At 42.4% G+C, this 20,531-nt stretch overlaps 1 protein-coding gene across 5 annotated transcripts in view; it reads right to left on the reverse strand.

Annotated features, from left to right (window-relative positions):
* exoc6b.L (exocyst complex component 6B L homeolog) overlaps window positions 1–20,531 on the reverse strand; it is a 158,435-nt gene that overhangs the window by 120,068 nt on the left and 17,836 nt on the right. For all 5 annotated transcript variants that reach the window (XM_041587002.1, XM_041586988.1, XM_041586987.1 and 2 more), the window contains exons 2-6: window positions 11,259–11,424; window positions 9,296–9,343; window positions 8,121–8,211; window positions 6,522–6,567; window positions 1,508–1,712 (exon numbers count right to left, since the gene is read on the reverse strand). In XM_041587002.1, the coding sequence (XP_041442936.1) occupies window positions 1,508–1,712; window positions 6,522–6,567; window positions 8,121–8,211; window positions 9,296–9,343; window positions 11,259–11,424 (556 nt within the window). The remainder of the gene's footprint in view (window positions 1–1,507; window positions 1,713–6,521; window positions 6,568–8,120; window positions 8,212–9,295; window positions 9,344–11,258; window positions 11,425–20,531) is intronic.

Consider the following 20,531-nt stretch of genomic DNA (forward strand, 5'->3'; position numbering starts at 1 on the left):
TGTACAGAGAGATCCCATAAAACTATGGCAGCATAGGTATTCCCCTGTACTAAGCACAATTCAGCAGGAACAGTCCCTAAGTTTGCTCATAGTCTGTACAGAGAGATCCCATAAAACTATGGCAGCATAGGTATTCCCTGTACTAAGCACAATTCAGCAGGAACAGTCCCTAAGTTTGCTCATAGTCTGTACAGAGAGATCCCATAAAACTATGGCAGCATAGGTATTCCCTGTACTAAGCACAATTCAGCAGGAACAGTCCCTAAGTTTGCTCATAGTCTATACAGAGAGATCCCATAAAACTATGGCAGCATAGGTATTCCCTGTACTAAGCACAATTCAGCAGGAACAGTCCCTAAGTTTGCTCATAGTCTGTACAGAGAGATCCCATAAAACTATGGCAGCATAGGTATTCCCTTGTACTAAGCACAATTCAGCAGGAACAGTCCCTAAGTTTGCTCATAGTCTGTACAGAGAGATCCCATAAAACTATGGCAGCATAGGTATTCCCCTGTACTAAGCACAATTCAGCAGGAACAGTCCCTAAGTTTGCTCATAGTCTGTACAGAGAGATCCCATAAAACTATGGCAGCCTAGGTATTCCCTGTACTAAGCACAATTCAGCGGGAACAGCCCCTAAGTTTGCTCATAGTCTGTACAGAGAGATCCCATAAAACTTTGGCAGCATAGGTATTCCCTGTACTAAGCACAATTCAGCGGGAACAGTCCCTAAGTTTGCTCATAGTCTGTACAGAGAGATCCCATAAAACTATGGCATTATAGGTATTCCCTGTACTAAGCACAATTCAGCAGGAACAGTCCCTAAGTTTGCTCATAGTCTATACAGAGAGATCCCATAAAACTATGGCAGCATAGGTATTCCCTGTACTAAGCACAATTCAGCAGGAACAGTCCCTAAGTTTGCTCATAGTCTGTACAGAGAGATCCCATAAAACTATGGCAGTATCGGTATTCCCTGTACTAAGCACAATTCAGCAGGAACAGTCCCTAAGTTTGCTCATAGTCTGTACAGAGAGATCCCATAAAACTATGGCAGCATAGGTATTCCCTGTACTAAGCACAATTCAGCAGGAACAGTCCCTAAGTTTGCTCATAGTCTGTACAGAGAGATCCCATAAAACTATGGCAGCATAGGTATTCCCTGTACTAAGCACAATTCAGCAGGAACAGTCCCTAAGTTTGCTCATAGTCTGTACAGAGAGATCCCATAAAACTATGGCAGCATAGGTATTCCCTGTACTAAGCACAATTCAGCGGGAACAGCCCCTAAGTTTGCTCATAGTCTGTACAGAGAGATCCCATAAAACTTTGGCAGTATAAGTATTCCCTGTACTAAGCCTGTACAATATTCTTGCCCAAAGCAAGGAGCAAAACCTTCAGATCTTGTAAGTGAACAAGAAATAGCAAAGCAGATACAAAGCTACAGCAGACAGAAAGTTTATGAGATCACATCAGACTTTGGGGTACCACTGCCCCATATTGGTACCTGTTTCATGGCAGTCTCCCCGATCCTCTCCGAGTGCTTGCGGATGCTCTCCAGAAAATCTTTCAGATCCGACATGGAAACGTCTTTGATCTCTTCCCGCAGTTTGGGAATGTTATCCACCATGAGCTGACAGAAGCGATAGTGGCTGACCTGGGGCAGGAACGTGTGCTCCAACTGCTCCAAGGTTTTCAGAGCTGGGTAATGCCTATGAGGGGGGAGAAGGGAGATGGATCATTAAAAAGGTTCACAAATTATATTTAAAATGGGTGGGTTACCTTTAAGCTAACTCTTTACATGTTATAGAATGGCCAAGTCTAAGAAACATTTCAATTGGTCTTCATTGTTTAATTTTTATAGTTTTTTTTTTAATTATCTGCCTTTTTATACCTTTCCAGGTTTAAAAAAAAAAACAAATCTAAAAAACAAATGTAAGGCTACACATTTATTGTTATTGCCACTTTTTATTACTCATCTTTCTATTCAGGCCTCTCCTATTCAAATTCCTGTCTCTTATTCAAATCAATGCATGGTTGCTAGGGGAATTTGGACCCTAGTGACCAGATGGCTGAAATTGCAAACTGGAGAGCTGCTGAATAAGAAGCTAAATAACTCAAATAACTAAAAAATGAAAAGCAAATTGTTTCAGAATAAGGATGAGTTAAAGGGATTATGACATGATTTCTATGGTGTAGTCTTTATTTCTAAATGACACTGTTTACACTGCAAATAATTCACTCTACAATATAAAATGTCATTCCTGAACCAACAAGTGTATTTAGTTGTAATATTGGTGTGTAGGTGCATCTCAGGTCATTTTGCCTGGTCATGTGCTTTCAGAAAGAGCCAGCACTTTAGGATGGAACTGCTTTCTGGCAGGTGTTGTTTCTCCTACTCAATGTAACTGAATGTGTCTCAGTGGGACCTGGATTTTACTATTGAGAGCTGTTCTTAGATCAGGGGTGCCCAAAAGGCAGATCGGGATCTACCAGTAGACCTTTAGCTGGTGATCAGTAGATCTCAAGACACTGTCAACAAACAGCTCCTCTAAATCACCCTCCTGTTTCATTCTTTTCATTCAGATATTTATTATGGTAAGATTACATAAGAAATAGTTGTTTCTTTAAAATATAAATTAATTAAATATTTAAGTTATATTTTCCATGAAACAGAATGCAAACAATTCTTTTATGGATGTAGATTATAATGGGACGCCATCACTAAAAGTAGACCTTGCATTAGTAAAGTATGGGCACTCCTGTTTTAGGGCAGTGACACACTCAGAATCGGGGAGATTAGTCGCCCAAGACAAATCTCCTCTTCTTTGGGGCGACTAATCTCCCTGAACTGCCTCCCGCAGGCGATTTACATTCTAGCCGGTGGGAGGCAGTTCAGGGATATATGTCGCCTCAAAGAAGAGGAGATGCCTCACAAGGAAACTTCGGGTGACTTTGGAAAACGAAGCCCTCCAAGAGCCATCCTGCCCGCACTCTTGATTCTAGCCGGCGGGAAACAGTTCAGGGAGATTTGTCGCCCGAAGAAGAGGAGATGCCTCACAAGGAAACTTCGGGTGACTTTGGAAAATGAAGCCCTCCAAGTGCCATTCTGCCAGCAACTTCGATTCTAGCTGGAGGGAGACAGTTTGGGGAGATATGTCGCCCTGAAGAAGAGGAGATGCCTCACGAAGAAACTTCGGGGGACTTTGGAAAATGAAGCCCTCCAAGTGCCATCTTGCCAGCAACTTAGATTCTAGCCGGCGGGAGACAGTTCGGGGAGATATGTCGCCTGAAGAAGAGGAGATGCCTCACGAAGAAACTTCGGGCGACTTTGGAAAATGAAGCCCTCCAAGTGCCATCTTGCCAGCAACTTAGATTCTAGCCGGCGGGAGACAGTTCGGGGAGATATGTCAAACAGTGAAGTTCACGCAGAGGAACTGTTGAATGGAGCTTGTGGTTTTTCAGGCCCGTGTTTGAAACCTGTGTAATCAGATCACACCTAATCTGCCCTGTCAGGCGCTCGCTGCACTGTTTACATTCCAAATGGTTTTAGGCTACTGTAAGGGGCGCCCCTTGCCAAGCTCCGCGTGCTTCTTTCAACACCAGCAGACTTATTTACCCTTTGCTCACGGCCCCCGGATTCATCTCTCAGTGACCCCGGGCTCAGTGATCTGTAAATAGAGCGGGACCCCAGCGGAGGGCATGACCCATACAAACACACTCATATATTGTTCTAAAGAGAGAAAAACTCTAGCCGCTTACACAATCCAAAGCAAATAAGTGGAATTGACTTGCTTATGAGTTGGTCTGGATGAGTTTAGGCTTTACAAGTAACTCCCAACATCCCATGGTTCCCCATTAGGAAAACTATTATCATTTACATTGCTGTTACAATAGGAAGCAGTAAATATTTGGTGCAATGCTGATAGCAGTAAGTTATTATAATTAGCCTCTTTGTAGCAGCTTATATCAGCAGATCCACATACACATAATTGAATGGATCCTGTCATGGGAAAACATGTTTTTCTTCAAAACACATCAGTTAATAGTGCTGATTTCTGCACTGAAATCCATTTTTCAGAAGAGCAAACAGATTTTTTTATATTTAATTTTTAGATCTGACATGGGGCTAGACATATTGTCAATTTCCCAGCTGCCCCCAATCATGTGACTTGAGCTCTGATAAACTTCAGTCACTCTTTACTGCTCTACTGCAAGTTGGAGTGATATCACCCTTTCTCCATTTCACCCAGCAAGGGTCGCCCGGCAATAAATCGCCTCTTCTTCAGGGTGACTAATCTCCCCGAACTGCCTCCCGCCGGCTGCAATCTAAATCGCTGGCGGGATGGCACTTGGAGGGCTTCATTTTCCAAAGTCAAACGAAGTTTCCTCGTGAGGCATCTCCTCTTCCTTGGGGCGACATATCTCCCCGAACTGTCTCCCGCCGGCTAGAATCTAAGTTGCTGGCAAGATGGCACTTGGAGGGCTTCATTTTCCAAAGTCGGAGACAGTTCAGGGAGATATATCGGCCAAAGAAGAGGAGATGCCTCAAGAAGAAACTTCAGACGACTTTGGAAAATGCAGCCCTCCAAGTGCCATCCTGCCGGCAACTTAGATTCTAGCCGGCGGGAGACAGTTCGGGGAGATATGTCGCCCCGAAGAAGAGGAGATGTCTCACAAGGAAACTTCGGGGGACTTTGGAAAATGAAGCCCTCTATGTGCCATCCTGCCAGCGATTTCGATTCTAGCCGGCGGGAGGCAGTTCGGGGAGATTAGTCACCCTGAAGAGGCGATTTATTGCCGGGCGACACTTGCTGGGTGAAATGGAGAAAGGGTGATATCACTCCAACTTGCAGTAGAGCAGTAAAGAGTGACTGAAGTTTATCAGAGCTCAAGTCACATGATTGGGGGCAGCTGGGAAATTGACAATATGTCTAGCCCCATGTCAGATCTAAAAATTAAATATAAAAAAATCTGTTTGCTCTTCTGAAAAATGGATTTCAGTGCAGAAATCAGCACTATAAACTGATGTGTTTTGAAGAAAAACATGTTTTCCCATGACAGTATCCATTCAATTATGTGTATGTGGATCTGCTGATATAAGCTGCTACAAAGAGGCTAATTATAATAACTTACTGCTATCAGCATTGCACCAAATATTTACTGCTTCCTATTGTAACAGCAATGTAAATGATAATAGTTTTCCTAATGGGGAACCATGGGATGTTGGGAGTTACTTGTAAAGCCTAAACTCATCCAGACCAACTCATAAGCAAGTCAATTCCACTTATTTGCTTTGGATTGTGTAAGCGGCTAGAGTTTTTCTCTCTTTAGAACAATATATGAGTGTGTTTGTATGGGTCATGCCCTCCGCTGGGGTCCCGCTCTATTTACAGATCACTGAGCCCGGGGTCACTGAGAGATGAATCCGGGGGCCGTGAGCAAAGGGTAAATAAGTCTGCTGGTGTTGAAAGAAGCACGCGGAGCTTGGCAAGGGGCGCCCCTTACAGTAGCCTAAAACCATTTGGAATGTAAACAGTGCAGCGAGCGCCTGACAGGGCAGATTAGGTGTGATCTGATTACACAGGTTTCAAACACGGGCCTGAAAAACCACAAGCTCCATTCAACAGTTCCTCTGCGTGAACTTCACTGTTTGGCTTGGCAGTGCCTCTGTTTGTTGAAGGATTTCAATGCAAGTGATGTTTTCATACAAAAAAAGGAGCCAAAGTCTGGAACGGAGCTGCGATATGCAGATAAATCCCCTCGGGATGCACTGAATACAGGATTCGGTCCGGGATTCAGCCAGGATTCGGCCGAATCCTCGTGCCTGGCCAAACTGAATCAGAATTCTAATTTGCATATGTAAATTAGGTGCATTTAGGGAAATCAAGTGACTTTTCGTCACAAAAGAATTTTTTCCACTTTTCCCTTTTCTGGCCCTAATTTGGTTCGGTTTTTTATTCGGCTGAATCCCAAAATAGTGGATTCAGTGCATACCTAAAATCCCCTGTGGCCCAGTGCATTATAGGGGTGGTTCACCTTTAAGTTAACTTTTAAAGTGTTATAAAATGGCCAATTGCCAATAGCAGCTGTTCGATTGGCCATTGTTATTTATTTTTTTTATAGTTTTTGACCCCATCTAAAACAAATACTCTGTAAGGCTACAAATGTATTGTTATAGCTACTTTTTATTTCCCCTCTTTCTATTCAGGCCTCTCCTATTCATATTCCAGTCTCTTGTTTAAAAGTGTATGGTTGCTAAGGTAATTTGGACCCTAGCAACCAGACTGCTGAAATTGCAAACTGGAGAGCTGCTGAATAAAAAACTAACTAACAAAAACCACAATTAATAAAAAATGAAAACAAATTGCAAATTATCTAAGAATATCACCCTCTACGCCATACTAATAGTTAATTTAAAGATGAACAACCCCTTTAACCCCATTATCAGATGAGGACACCCAGCCTGCTTCCATACACCCCCCATAGCCCAAAGTGCACCACTAAAAGCAACCACTTACCGTTTAGACTTCATCTGTACTTGCAGCTTGCTGTACATCTCCAACACTGCAGGTAAAAGAGAAAAAACATTATTTCTAAGGTCTCTATGGGCATATAAAGAGAAAAATGGCAGAGCATTGCCCACCAACACAAGACAATGCTGGAGTGATAAATATACACAGAGGTATCTGGCATAGAAATACTTCCCTCTTGCTGATTAACATTTAAAGGGGATGTAAGATTTTAGGGTATGAAAGAAAAAGAAACGTTCAGTAGTTTAAGATTGAGTTGCAATGTAGGCTGTGTCCCTGTCTGTCCCTTTTTTTTATTGTATAGTTCTGATATTTGAAGCAATGTTCTGCAAGCCAGACCCGTGGAAGATAAAGTGAAGAAAAGGACAACAGCTTTTTCTAAAGCAATTTGGAAAGTTGCCTAGAATTACATTTTAATGTTGGGTTTACGTCCCAGTTAAAGGGAACAAGTTGTGAGCCCTAGAAGGTGCAACAAAATGAAACTAGTGCACCCCAGTCTCCAGCTGCTCCAAGCACAATATAGTCCATGTAAAAAGGCACATGGAAGGCTCTGCCTTTGTTTTCTGCTTCATAATAGATCATGTAGAAAATCCCGCGCGCTTTCTTCCCTTCCACAGGATAAACCTATAAACATAAGCCTTATTTTTTAAACTTTTCCAGATCAGGGGTGGGTGACCTGCTGCTGCTTAAATGGATTCTGTCATGATTTTTATGGTGTCGTTTTTATTTCTAAATGACACTGTTTACACTGCAAATAATTCACTCTACAATATAAAATGTCATTCCTGAACCAGCAAGTGTATTTAGTTGTAATATTGGTGTGTAGGTGCATCTCAGCTCATTTTGCCTGGTCATGTGCTTTCAGAAAGAGCCAACACTTTAGGATGGAACTGCTTTCTGGCAGGCTGTTGTTTCTCCTACTCAATGTAACTAAATGTATCGCGGTGGGACCTGGATTTTACTATTGAGTGCTGTTCTTAGATCTACCAGGCAGCTGTTATCTTGTGTGAAGGTGGCCATATACGGCCAATAAAAGCTGCAACAGACCAAGTCGGCAGTTTATTGGCCTGTGTATGGGCCCTCCGTCAGGCTTCCCCGATCGATATCTAGCCGAAAGTCGGGCAGATGTCGATTGGAACATCGCCAAATGAGAGGATCTCTCCATGTATGGCCACCTTTAGGGTAAGATCTGGGGAGATTAGTCGCCCCGGCGAAAAAGTGTCTCTTCTTCGAGGCGACAATCTCCCTGAACTGTCTTCCCGCCAGGTAGAATGACCCCGGGACTAATCTCCCCGAATCTGCCTGTGTGCCCTTACACTTAGGGAGCTGCTATCTGGTTACCTTCCCATTGTTCTGTTGTTAGGCTGCTGGGTGGGAGGGGGGAGGGGAGGGGTGATATCACTCCAACTTGCAGTACAGCAGTAAAGAGTGACTGAAATTTATCAGAGCACATGACTGAGGGCAGCTGGGAAACTGACAATATTCCCATGACAGTATCCCTTAAAGACCCCCTTGGTACACATGGTTGGCGTAAATGAATGTCAGTGTAAGGTTGGTCTATGCCTGAGAGTGAATCCCGGCCCATACCTGGCAAGCACATGTTCAGCTTATCCACAGTGGTTGCAATATTCCTCTGCTGAATTCGGCACTGCTGTAAATCTTTCATGGAGGATAATAACTAGATACAAATACAAAGGAAAGAAGAAGGTTATAGCAACTCACATGCCACAGCAACTGCCGCCTTCTTGCTCGACACAGAAATTATTGTGTGGGGGAACAAGCCCAACATGACTGCTAAACCGCCCAATAAATAGGAATATTCCCAATAAAACACATAGAAGCGCTAATGACAGCACTAAACAACAAGCAGCTGGAACAGCAGGACAGCGAATCCTTTTTAATTGGCCTCCGTGCAGAACAGCTGAACTTACAGTAACATACGGGCTGTACAGTAGAGCTCATGCGACTGTCCATTTACTAATGTAAGTGCAGCTGTTATACAAGAGCACCAAGAAGATAAACAGGGCATCTCACCAATTTAACAACCACAATTAAACCTTAAATGTTTCACAGCTTCCCTTTAAAGGGGTGGTTCCCACTGTCATGGGAAGACATGTTTTTTTCCAAAACACATCAGTTAATAGTGCTGCTCCAGCAGAATTCTGCACTGAAATCCATTTCTCAAAAGAGCAAACAGATTTTTTATTTGAAATCTGACATGGGGCTAGACATATTGTCAGTTTCCCAGCTGCCCCAGTCATGTGACTTGTGCCTGCACTTTAGGATGGAACTGCTTTCTGGCAGGCTGTTATTTCTCCTACTCAATGTAACTGAATGTGTCTCAGTGGGACATGGATTTTACTATTGAGTGTTGTTCTTAGATCTACCAGGCAGCTGTTATCTGCAAGCATGAAAAATGTTCTTGGGGTGTCAAATAAGGGCTGTGATTGGCTATTTAGTAGCCCCTATGTGGATTGACAACCTACATTGAGACTCTATTTGGCAGTACATCTGGTTTTTATACAACTAAAACTTGTCTCTAAGCCTGGAATTCAAAAATAAGCTCCTGCTTTGAGGCCACTGAGAGCAACATCCAAGGGGTTGGAGAGCAATATGTTACTCATGAGCTACTGGTTGGGGATAACTGGTATAGAGGCTGTTCTCTCTTTACCAGCACTGCACTCAAGACATCCTTAAAACCATCAATACATGGATCCAAAGCCTGGAATAAAAAGGGGTAGTAGCTTGGATGGTGTTCATACCTCAGCCCCTTCGTGCTGCAGTCTTCTGTTAGTATCAGTCACCTGGTTCTGCAACACAAACAGAAATCAATCAGAATCTTTAACATTCTGTCCCAGTGGCTGCACAGATCCTATCTGATCCCCATTGTAAGCAGCAGTCCTGCCCTGCTTTATGGCAGCTGAGATTCTAGCTATCTGTATAACAGAGCATTCTGTCCCAGTGGCTGCACAGATCCTATCTGATCCCCATTGTAAGCAGCAGTCCTGTCCTGCTTTATGGCAGCTGAGATTCTAGCTATCTGTATAACAGAGCATTCTGTCCCAGTGGCTGCACAGATCCTATCTGATCCCCATTGTAAGCAGCAGTCCTGTCCTGCTTTATGGTAGCTGAGATTCTAGCTATCTGTATAACAGAACATTCTGTCCCAGTGGCTGCACAGATCTTATCTGATCCCCATTGTAAGCAGCAGTCCTGTCCTGCTTTATGGCAGCTGAGATTCTAGCTATCTGTATAACAGAACATTCTGTCCCAGTGGCTGCACAGATCCTATCTGATCCCCAATGGAAGCAGCAGTCCTGTCCTGCTTTATGGCAGCTGAGATTCTAGCTATCTGTATAACAGAACATTCTGTCCCAGTGGCTGCACAGATCCTATCTGATCCCCATTGTAAGCAGCAGTCCTGCCCTGCTTTATGGCAGCTGAGATTCTAGCTATCTGTATAACAGAACATTCTGTCCCAGTGGCTGCACAGATCCTATCTGATCCCCATTGTAAGCAGCAGTCCTGTCCTGCTTTATGGCAGCTGAGATTCTAGCTATCTGTATAACAGAGCATTCTGTCCCAGTGGCTGCACAGATCCTATCTGATCCCCATTGTAAGCAGCAGTCCTGTCCTGCTTTATGGCAGCTGAGATTCTAGCTATCTGTATAACAGAACATTCTGTCCCAGTGGCTGCACAGATCCTATCTGATCCCCATTGTAAGCAGCAGTCCTGTCCTGCTTTATGGCAGCTGAGATTCTAGCTATCTGTATAACAGAACATTCTGTCCCAGTGGCTGCACAGATCCTATCTGATCCCCATTGTTAGGGGCAGTCCTGTCCTGCTTTATGGCAGCGGAGATTCTAGCTATCTGTATAACAGAGCATTCTGTCCCAGTGGCTGCACAGATCCTATCTGATCCCCATTGTAAGCAGCAGTCCTGTCCTGCTTTATGGCAGCTGAGATTCTAGCTAACTGTTTAACAGAGCATAGGAAAAGTTTTAACAGTGCAGAGCAACAGTACATAATATTGTCTCTACTTTGATACACTTTCCATATTTGGTAGGGGTGTAACTATAGAGGAAGCAGACCCTGCAGCTGCAGTGGGGCCCAGGAAGTATAGGGGTCCCATGAGGCCTAACAAGTCAACCTCTAAACATTTTGGGGGCCTGAAAAATAATTTGCTGTGGGTGCGAGTAATATCTAGTTACGCCACTGGTCTTTGGTGTTACTTTTCCTTTAAAAACAGAGGGGTCGGAGTCAAAGGTAACATAAAATGAGGAGTCAGAGTCGAAGAATTTATGTACCGACTACTCAGCCCTTAAGGGCAAAGCAGAAATCTCCCTTCCTTAGCAAAACTACATATTGTGACAGAGAAAGAATATAAAAGGTATGCAGTGAGTAAGCAGTGAGTAAGCAGTGAGTAAGCAGTGAGTAAGCAGTGAGTAAGCAGTGAGTAAGCAGTGAGTAAGCAGTGAGGGGTGCAGGCATGTCATTAAACAGTAAGTAAATACTGAGTAGCATGTAAAACAATGATATGGTCAGTAAAATACTAAAGACATGTTCTGGTCTGTGCCAGTGAGCAAAAAAATAAATACACTTCAGCATTTAATTCTCCTACACAGCTAGTGATTATTTCTTACTCATTTCAGAATAATTCCCTTGTGGTGACACTAGTTGGTACACCTAAAAGAAGGCATAAAAAGGGCAGATATTCATTTTACCTTGAGCTTCTCTGCCTCACCCCTCACTTTCAGCAGCTCGGTGATGGAGTCCACAAATCCCTGGTAATGGAAGTTGCACATTTTCTCAATCTCACGGTCATGGTTCTTTATCCGCAGTTCCAATTTTTCCATGAAGTGTCCATGCTCTTCTCCATCATACACAGACCTAAAGGATAACATAGTGCAAGGTTTAACAACGGCAACAGATTTTATCTATCATGTGAGGTAGAAGCTCCCAAAATGAGCAGCCAATCCCAGCTTTATTCTGACATCTCTTGCCAGGATGAGCCATGCCTAAAGTGAGCCGGAGAGCCTCCAACCCAAATGTGAACCCAAAAAACACCACCATCCCTGAGCCAATCCCAAAGTAGTCCTGACTGTAGTATAGCACTGAGCCCATCCCTGTGTGAAACCGAGAGCATGACATCCCTGAGCCAATCCCATTGGGAGCCCGACAATTGGAAAAGGCTGAGCCAATCCCATTGGGAGCCTGGCAGTTGGATAAAACGGATCCAATCCAATTGGAAGCCCAAAAGTAGAATAACAATGAGTCAATCCCATTGGGAGCCTTACAGTAGGATAACACAGAGCTAATTCCATTGGGAGCCTGAGAGTAGTATAAAACGGGGTGAATCCTTTTGGGAGCCTCATAAGAATGAGCCAATTCAATTGGGAGCCTGAGAGTAGTATAAAAGACTGAGTCAATCCTATTGGGAGCCTGACAATAGGATAAGACTGAGTCAATCCCATTGGGAGCCCAAGAATAGGATTAGATTGAGCCAATTTCCATTGGGAGCCTAAGTGTAGTATAAAAATGAGCCAATCCCATTGTGAGCCCGAGAGTAGAATAAGATTAGGCCAATCCCAATGGGAGCCGAAGAGTAGAATAAGATTAAGACAATCCCATTGGGAGCCCAAGAATGGACTAATATTAAGACAATCCCATTGGGAGCCCAAGAGTAGAATAAGATTAAGACAATCCCATTGGGAGCCCAAGAGTAGAATAAGATTAAGACAATCCCATTGGGAGCCCAAGAGTAGAATAAGATTAAGACAATCTCATTGGGAGCCCAAGAGTAGAATAAGATTAAGACAATCTTAATAGGAGTCTAACAGTAGGATATGACTGAACCAATCCCATTGGTAGACAGGTCTGCAACTAGAAAATCTTAATGTAGGACAGCAGTGAACCAACCAGTGTGCACCTGAGAGCAGGACAGTATTAAATGGATCCCAGTGTGAGTCTGACAACATTTAGCATTACAGCACAGAGTCAATCCAAATGGGAAGCTGAATGTCATGCAGTACTGTGCCAATCCCAGTGAGCGCCTATCAACATAAGACATGCAGCCAAGACACACGTGAAACAATAACAATGTTAGCCTGGCAGCCATTTCTCATGACTAACATAAGACAGAGAGCAGCCACTCCCTGAGAGCTGGTCCCAATGTGAATCTGATGGTTATTCCAGTGAGCCAGTCCCAACGTGAGACCAGACATACAGACCAATAGGTGTCTCAGGACTGAATGGGGGGAGAAACTGCAATATTAACAGCATTGCTGTTGCAGTTGATCGGTCTCAGTCAGTAAAATGCCCAGAAAATGCTGGACCCTGAAGCAAACAGTCCAAAGTCAATGTACAGTGCTGCAAATACAAGTAGCCAGCCTGGACTCATAATATAAGCACACAGAGGCCCAAACAGCCTCCAACTTTGTGAGTGTCTGTGGCATCTTACAGCAGCCCTTTTGGCATTTGCCTGAACCCACAGATTGCCAGCCTGGGCCTACAAGCAGCACTATATACATGGCATTATTCACACATACATTCAACAGAGCAGCAGAATTGGAGTGCTACCCGCTGGTAAAAATGTATATTTAAAAAAAAAAAATAGCTATACTGCTAAAGGGTATAAAATTAGTGTATTTTTGTTTTTGCCTAGTAGTTGTAGAATTTTAGAATTTATTTAGCCAGCTATGGAAACCCTGGACTTGAATAACAACTCTATTCCAACCCACATCACCCAATCTAGCACTTGCTATAACAGACTGCTGTAGTAGTGGTTGCTGGGCCTGGCCACTGCCGCTGCCTCATTTCACCTCTCTTTTCTCTATTTGCTGTTCAATCTGACGGAGAGAGAGTGTCGGAAGCCACAGGGCAGTATCAAGTTGTTTTCTTTATTGAAGTGAATAATATTTTCCATTATGGAGGAGTCCACAACTCTAGCGGTTAGTGTATAGCACAGAGCTAGTAAAAAAAAACAGCAAAAAAAGCTAAAATATTAGGTATTAGAACTTTCCGTGCACTTTGCATGACATTCAAATACAATTCGCCTGCATTCAATTAAGGGCAATTACAAGTTGTGCAACTGGGGGTGGATTTTTCACTCTGTTAAGTAGCACAGCAAGAACAACATGTACCCTACAAACATAAAAGGGAGGGGGTTGCTATTCTCACATTCACACAAAACCATAAAACCCTGACTTACTAGGTGCTACATATGTATTAGCCAAATTTAGCCTAACTGCATATGAAGTGTCAACAGTTGGTTGCATCTGTTGGTCCCTCCAGATCTTGTTGGCCGAGTCCTCCTAGCAGCACCTGGTTGGGCATTCGCTCACGTGAACGGTTATCTAAACTAGCAAATGAATGAAGTAAGGCAAACTTACCAAAGAACGTATGAGGAACTAGATGATCACACAAGTACCAATTACGTTATTCTCAACCAAACTGGACAACCATTCTACTACAGGGAACCCAGAACAATGTGTTTTTGTCATTTAGGTTTAATATTGCAGGTGACCGATGAACTGTTTGTGTTAGACGCTATCACTGTTGCCTCCCAAGGGATATCTGTCAGAAGGAGCTGCCTCTCATTGACAAGTCCCACTCTAATCAAGACGTACAGCTGACAGGTCAAACAACTGGTCTTAAGTAAGTGTCCAACTTTAGGAAGAGATAATATGAAATCTGAGAGCAAGAGGGGGGATGAAGAAGACATACCTTAAGAAAGAGACCAAGTTGCAATTGGAAAAAAATAAGCATTAGGCAAATGTCAACAATAGTTATTAAGCAGATATTGGCCCAGAGTCCAGTTGCTACTAGATATTGTATATCATGACCTGGATAAATGAAAATCTTCACAGATAACCAACCATAGTTCCAAGAACATCTAGGGAAGTATATAAAGGATCACTACAAATCTCACCCTAACTGCAGGAGTATCTAGGAGATCTTCTTATCATCAAGCATACATATGGGAGCATATCAATGTTCACTACAAATCCCACCCTAACTGCAGGAGTATCTAGATCTTCTCATGGTCAACCATAGTTCAAGCATACATATGGGAGCATTTAAATGTCCACTATAAATCTCACCCTAACCGCAGGAGTATCTAGGAGATCTTCTTATGATCAAGCACAGCTCAAGCATACATATGGGAGCATATCAATGTTCACTACAAATCCGACCCTAACTGCAGGAGTATCTAGATCTTCTCATGGTCAACCATAGTTCAAGCATACATATTGTAGCATTTAAATGTCCCACCCTAACTGCAGGAGTATCTAGATCTTCTCATGGTCAACCATAGTTCAAGCATACTTATGGGAGCATTTAAATGTTCACTACAAATCCCATCCTAACTACAGGAGTATCTAGGAGATCTTCTCCTTGTCAACCATAGTTTGAAGAATACATAGGGGAGTAGGTGGGTCCAGAGAAGAACAACTAAGCTGGTAAAAGGTATGGAAAATCTTGTGAGGAAAGACTGGCCAAGTTGGGGTTGTTCACGCTGGAGAAGAGGTTCTTAAGGGGTGATATGATAACTATGTATAAATATATAAGGGGATCATATAATAATCTCTCTAATGATTTATTTACCAGTAGGTCCTTCCAGCTGACACGAGGTCATCCATTCCGATTAGAAGAAAAGAGGTTCCTGCTAAATATTGGGAAGGGGTTTGTTACAGTGAGAGCTTTGAAGATGTGGAATTGTCTCCCTGAATCAGTGGTACAGGCTGATACATTAGATAGGTATAAGAAGGGGTTGGATGGTGTTTAGCAAGTGAGGGAATACAGGGATATGGGAGATAGCTCATAGTACACAGAAGCTGTGGCTGAGCTTCATGTGGTTTGTAGCAGCCCCATATCTACCCCGTTTAACTAATGGTGGCCCTATGTTTTTAACTGCATCTAGTAACACTTTTGCACCTATTTACAATTACTACACCTAATTTAGTTTGTCCTTTTTTACTTACTTTAACTCACACCTATATTCTTGCCTACACTCACACCTATACCCACACATATATATACACTTACAAAGTGTGCACCTATACATACAATTTTACTTTGCCTTCACTATTTTTACATTATTACATTGTAAACCGTTGGTTTGGGCAATCACTCTCTCTTAAAAGCCACAAGCTAGTGGCGGGGGATGATCTAGCCCTCAGACTGAAACCAAGGTTCAGCAGACATTTACTTCAATTAATGCTACTATGCAGAGAGGCACAGGACCTTTTATACTATGACCAGAGGTAAACAAGTTAGGGACCACCGTGTGGGGTTTACCTTGACGTGGTATGGTGGCTTATCAACTTTATGATCAAAACTTTGTAACTAAAAACCCCTGTCTTTGTGAACACATGTACTTGCATATATACTGAATTACTTAGACAGGGGCCCAGGGAATGTGCACTGATTCATTTGGCCAAGTCAGTAGCACTTCCCTTACTTATATACATTTTTACTTAGCCTTAGGAGTACTCCCACAATCCCCTTTTGTATTAGATAAAGGGAATGGTCCGATTGCATCTTGGAGTCAGGAAGGAATTTTTCCCCCCTCTGAGGCAAATTGGAGAGGCTTCAAATAGGGTTGTTTGCCTTCCTCTGGATCAACTGGCAGTTAGGCAGGTTATATCCAGACATACGGTTGAACTTGATGGATGTGTGTCTTTTTTTTAACCTAACTTACTATGTTACAAATCCCACCATAACTGCAGAAGTATCTAGAAAACCTTCTCATGGACCCCGCCAACAAAATGACAGCACCATAGTATGGGAACCACTGCCTTGGACATGTTGAATTCTGGAGAAAATACAAAACTGCCAAACAGGTGAACACCATTTACACTATACTACCCTTCATCCATGGATGACAGAAATCACACAGTAGCTTGAGGACTGAATAAAACAGGTCCAAGTCAGGAAGCTAAAGTAAATCAATCAGGTTATTAATAAGCACTTAAAATTCCCATCTGCAGAAAATCTCATAATCTTGTGATAAGTCTACACAAAGGAGGAAAGAATGTTGTACACCTGTTGTATAGCAAATATCTGGTGGTCCTACCCCTTCCTGTCTTACAACAGTAAAATAATATAGATATAACGTAGGACCCCGCTTTTACAATTCCCCAGAAACGACACCAAGTATTAGTGGTCCTGCATAGGTCAGCAACATTCGTTTTTTCCCGTATATTACATTTTCCAGGAATTTAAACTGATTTTTCGCGGTCCCCAGGAATTTGTAAAAGTGTGCTTCTACTGTAATACAGGAGAGCCATGAATAACCTATAGATGGAACCAAACGGATGTCATAAATTATAAGCGTTGCTAAGCGATGCCACTTATACGACAGAAACCTATATATAATAAATTTATTGCACTCCCTACTTTAAAATAAAAATATTACGGTCACCAGGTCTTCAGATGACCTCACTTCTGGTTTAATGGTGGCCATGGTGGGTGGGTTGTAGATAAAGCAGTTGCGGATTGGATCCAAGAGGATAAGAATGAGGTTTTGGGGTCATCATGGGTCTCTTCTAGTAGAGCTGTAGAAAGGTCTCAAGGAACCCCTCTGTAACCAAAGTAACATCCTTATATCTTACAACAGTGGTTGTTTCCAAACAACACTTAAGAGATGTAAATTATGTATATTTAGTTCGGGAAAGGCTTTCCGTTGGTTGTAAACTATAGCACAGGTCATGGGGGTGCCCGGACATCACAAAGCATGGTATGGGCAGCATGGGAGAGCAGGAGTGAAATCAAAATAAACGCCACCACCACAATAAAGCATGGTGGTGGTAGTATTATATTTTGGAGCTGTTCATCATTGTTATGGGCAGGTTTGAAAGCAGGAAAAACTGAGACAAACACAGGTATGGGACCCGTTATCATGAATGGTCAGGGCCTGCAGTTTTCCGGATAAAGGATCTTTCTGTAATTTCAACCTTCATACCTTAAAGTCTACTAGAACATCATGAAAATATTAAACAACACCAATAGGCTGATTTTGCTTCCAATAAGGATTAATTATATCTTCGTTGGGATCAAGTACAAGCTACTGTTTTATTATTACAGCGAAAAAGGAAATTATTTTTAAAAATTTAGATTATTTGGATAAAATTGAGTCTATGAGAGACAATCTATGTAATTTGGAGCTTTTTGTATAACGGGCTTCCAGATAACGGATTCCACACCTGTACAGGGCAATTCTAAAGGAGAACTATTTCAGTCTGCAAGAGACCTGAGTCTGGTGTGTAGGTTCACATTTCATAAAAACAATATCCCTAAAAGACACCCCCAAAGTTAAACGAAACTACAGAACTTGAATTTTTAGAACGACCCGGTCAAAGCCGAGAATCAGTGGCAGGACTTGGAAATCACAGTTCAACTATGGTCTCCAACCAACCAGCTTGCCAAGAACAATGGGCAACACCTGCAGGATCCTCAAGTGCCAAGCTGGTGAAGACATACCTCAAAAAGACTCTTAGCTGTTACTGCAATTAAAGGTAGATCTACCAAGTATTGACTTGGGGGGTGGAAACTTTTACAAACAACAAATAGTAAAAATCAAAATAAAATCCAGTTTATTATAGGGTTGTAACAAAATATGGGGTGAATAGTTAGGCAAGGCATTGTGTATGTGACCTTTTCATATAGCCTTGGAACAAGCCGCCAGCCTCTGGAGAACACAACAAAATGCAAGAAGGATGTTGCTGTCTGTGGTGGGAGAGCAGACATCTATCCTTCTGGCAAATCAAAGGAGAACTGATTCTACAAGGCTCTTCATGGAAATGTTTAGTTTAGATCAAAACAAAATGAAGAACGAATGACCGGGGCAAAGAAGTTCTGGATCCACGTGCCAAACCGCTAAAGCTATTAAGACCCCCATGAAAATACTATTTAGGAGCAGGGCTAAATCCAAGTCACTAAATGAAATAAATCAGCTGGAACAGTCCATGGCTCTTGATGATGGTAATGAAACAAAAGATCCCAGTATTTTTGTTTTCAATTATAGAAGCTGTTGGTTTCAATTAAAGAACAGCACATGAGGGAAGGGGGTGGGGGGTTACAATAACGGGGAACAACTTTTGTCTGGAAGGATGTGTGGGATTTCTGGTGAGTGAAGGCATCTTCCCCTCGTTAGGAGGCAAAAATAAGACTAATCCTGTTTATTATGAGAAAAACCGAGTGGCAGATGAAAGCCGGGAAACTGCAATACGTGAGAACAAATGCTGCCACTAAAGGGCCTCAACAGCTCTGCCCCTTTCTACCAAGTCTTACATGTGGCTAGTCGGTAGGCAAAATAACAATAGAAGAATTCTGTCTGAGTTATTGTTGTCCACTTGGGATTGTTTCCATTCCAACTGGACGACGTGTTTGTTGGCTTTCCTAAAGATTTTCCATCCCCTACAATTTGTACAGATTAGATGTTCCACGAAGCCTGCGGCCCATACACAGACACCGAAAAACAGATTCTCCCACTCAGTGATAAAGGGGTCAAACCTCTGTGGGTCCTGGATTGGGGGGCATCTATCAAGGATTTGAAACCTGTATCCCCCAAAAGTGGATACTGATGGCAATGCCCAAGTACTTGTGGTTGCCAGCCCTCCAATAAGAACACTGATCACTGCCACATAGCCAATCACAATTTCAGAACCCAACTGGTCATTAAGCTGGACAGAAGGGCCAGCAACGCTAAAAAAAAGAGATAAAAATTTGGGTGGTAAAGTTTGAAATCAAGTCAACTCAGCAATGAATGGAACAGGAGGATATACATGATATTATGCAATAATTAATAGGACTAGTGCAAATATTTTCCTTAAAGGAGAAGGAAAGGCTAAAAGTAAGTAAGCTTTGTCAGAAAGGTCTATATACAGTAAATACACCAGTAAACCCTCAAAGTAATGCTGCTCCGAGTCCTCTGTCAAAAGAAACACCACATTTCTTTCCTTCTATTGTGTACTCATGGGCTTCTGTATCAGACTTCCTGTTTTCAGCTTCAACCTCCAGGACTTGGGCTTGAGCATGCTCAGTTTGCTCATCTCCCCCTCTTCCTCCTCCCCTCCCTGTTGTCATCTGAGCTCAGAGTGAGCAGGGAAATACTCAGGCAGGAAGTGATCTCACACCAAATGGCTGCGGCTATTTAGGTGGCGAATATTCGCATTAGGACTGTTACCATGGTTGGGTCTGATAAATCTCACATTCAAATGGGGATTAAAATTCTGTGAATTTTGAAAATTTAAATTCAAATTTACTATTCCACCCAAGATAAATCTTAATGACCGGTGGAGCCATACCAGCCAGAATGGAATTTATGCCTAACCAATGATAGTTAGTAACGAATACAAACAGCGCAAATAAGTAGTTTATTGTCTTTAGGAAGCTAGCAATGGGCTAACCATTGGTTCATACAAAAACATGAGATCTTCGTCTGTCGGAGGGGATCGGGATAGAAACAATAAAAAAAATCACTACTATATTTATTTAAAGGACTGTCGGTGCCACAAATGAGAACATTTTTTGTTTTACATTTATAGCTTGTGTCTGTTTATCCAGAACCTACAAATAAAATATTTTTTGGTTTCAATTAATATTTCTGCATAGAGCCGTGAATGGAATTTCCTGTGTAAGAACTAAACCCACCATATTCTGCACAGTTTATCGGTTATATGGAAATGGAAATATGCTCTTTATCCCTATTTCAGCATGAATGGCAGTCCCTATGGTGACACAGTAGCCTATTTATATAAGGCGCATAATTAGTGGATGTGCCCTAACCCAGTTGTGCAACAACTTGCCATAAACCCTCAGAATTACTTAACTTTAGATAACATGATTCCAGAAAGAGATGATTTTTCTCCCTTACCTTCTGTGTGTGTGAATTTTTTGTTTTCCAAAGGACTGTGTTCATTTAAATATGCAAATTAGGGTCAACCTTATTTTGGAATTTACCCAAACCCCAAAAGAGTTGGCATTATTGGGTA

This window comes from Xenopus laevis, chromosome 1L (genome assembly GCF_017654675.1).
Source record: "Xenopus laevis strain J_2021 chromosome 1L, Xenopus_laevis_v10.1, whole genome shotgun sequence".
Classification (NCBI taxonomy): domain Eukaryota; kingdom Metazoa; phylum Chordata; class Amphibia; order Anura; family Pipidae; genus Xenopus; species Xenopus laevis.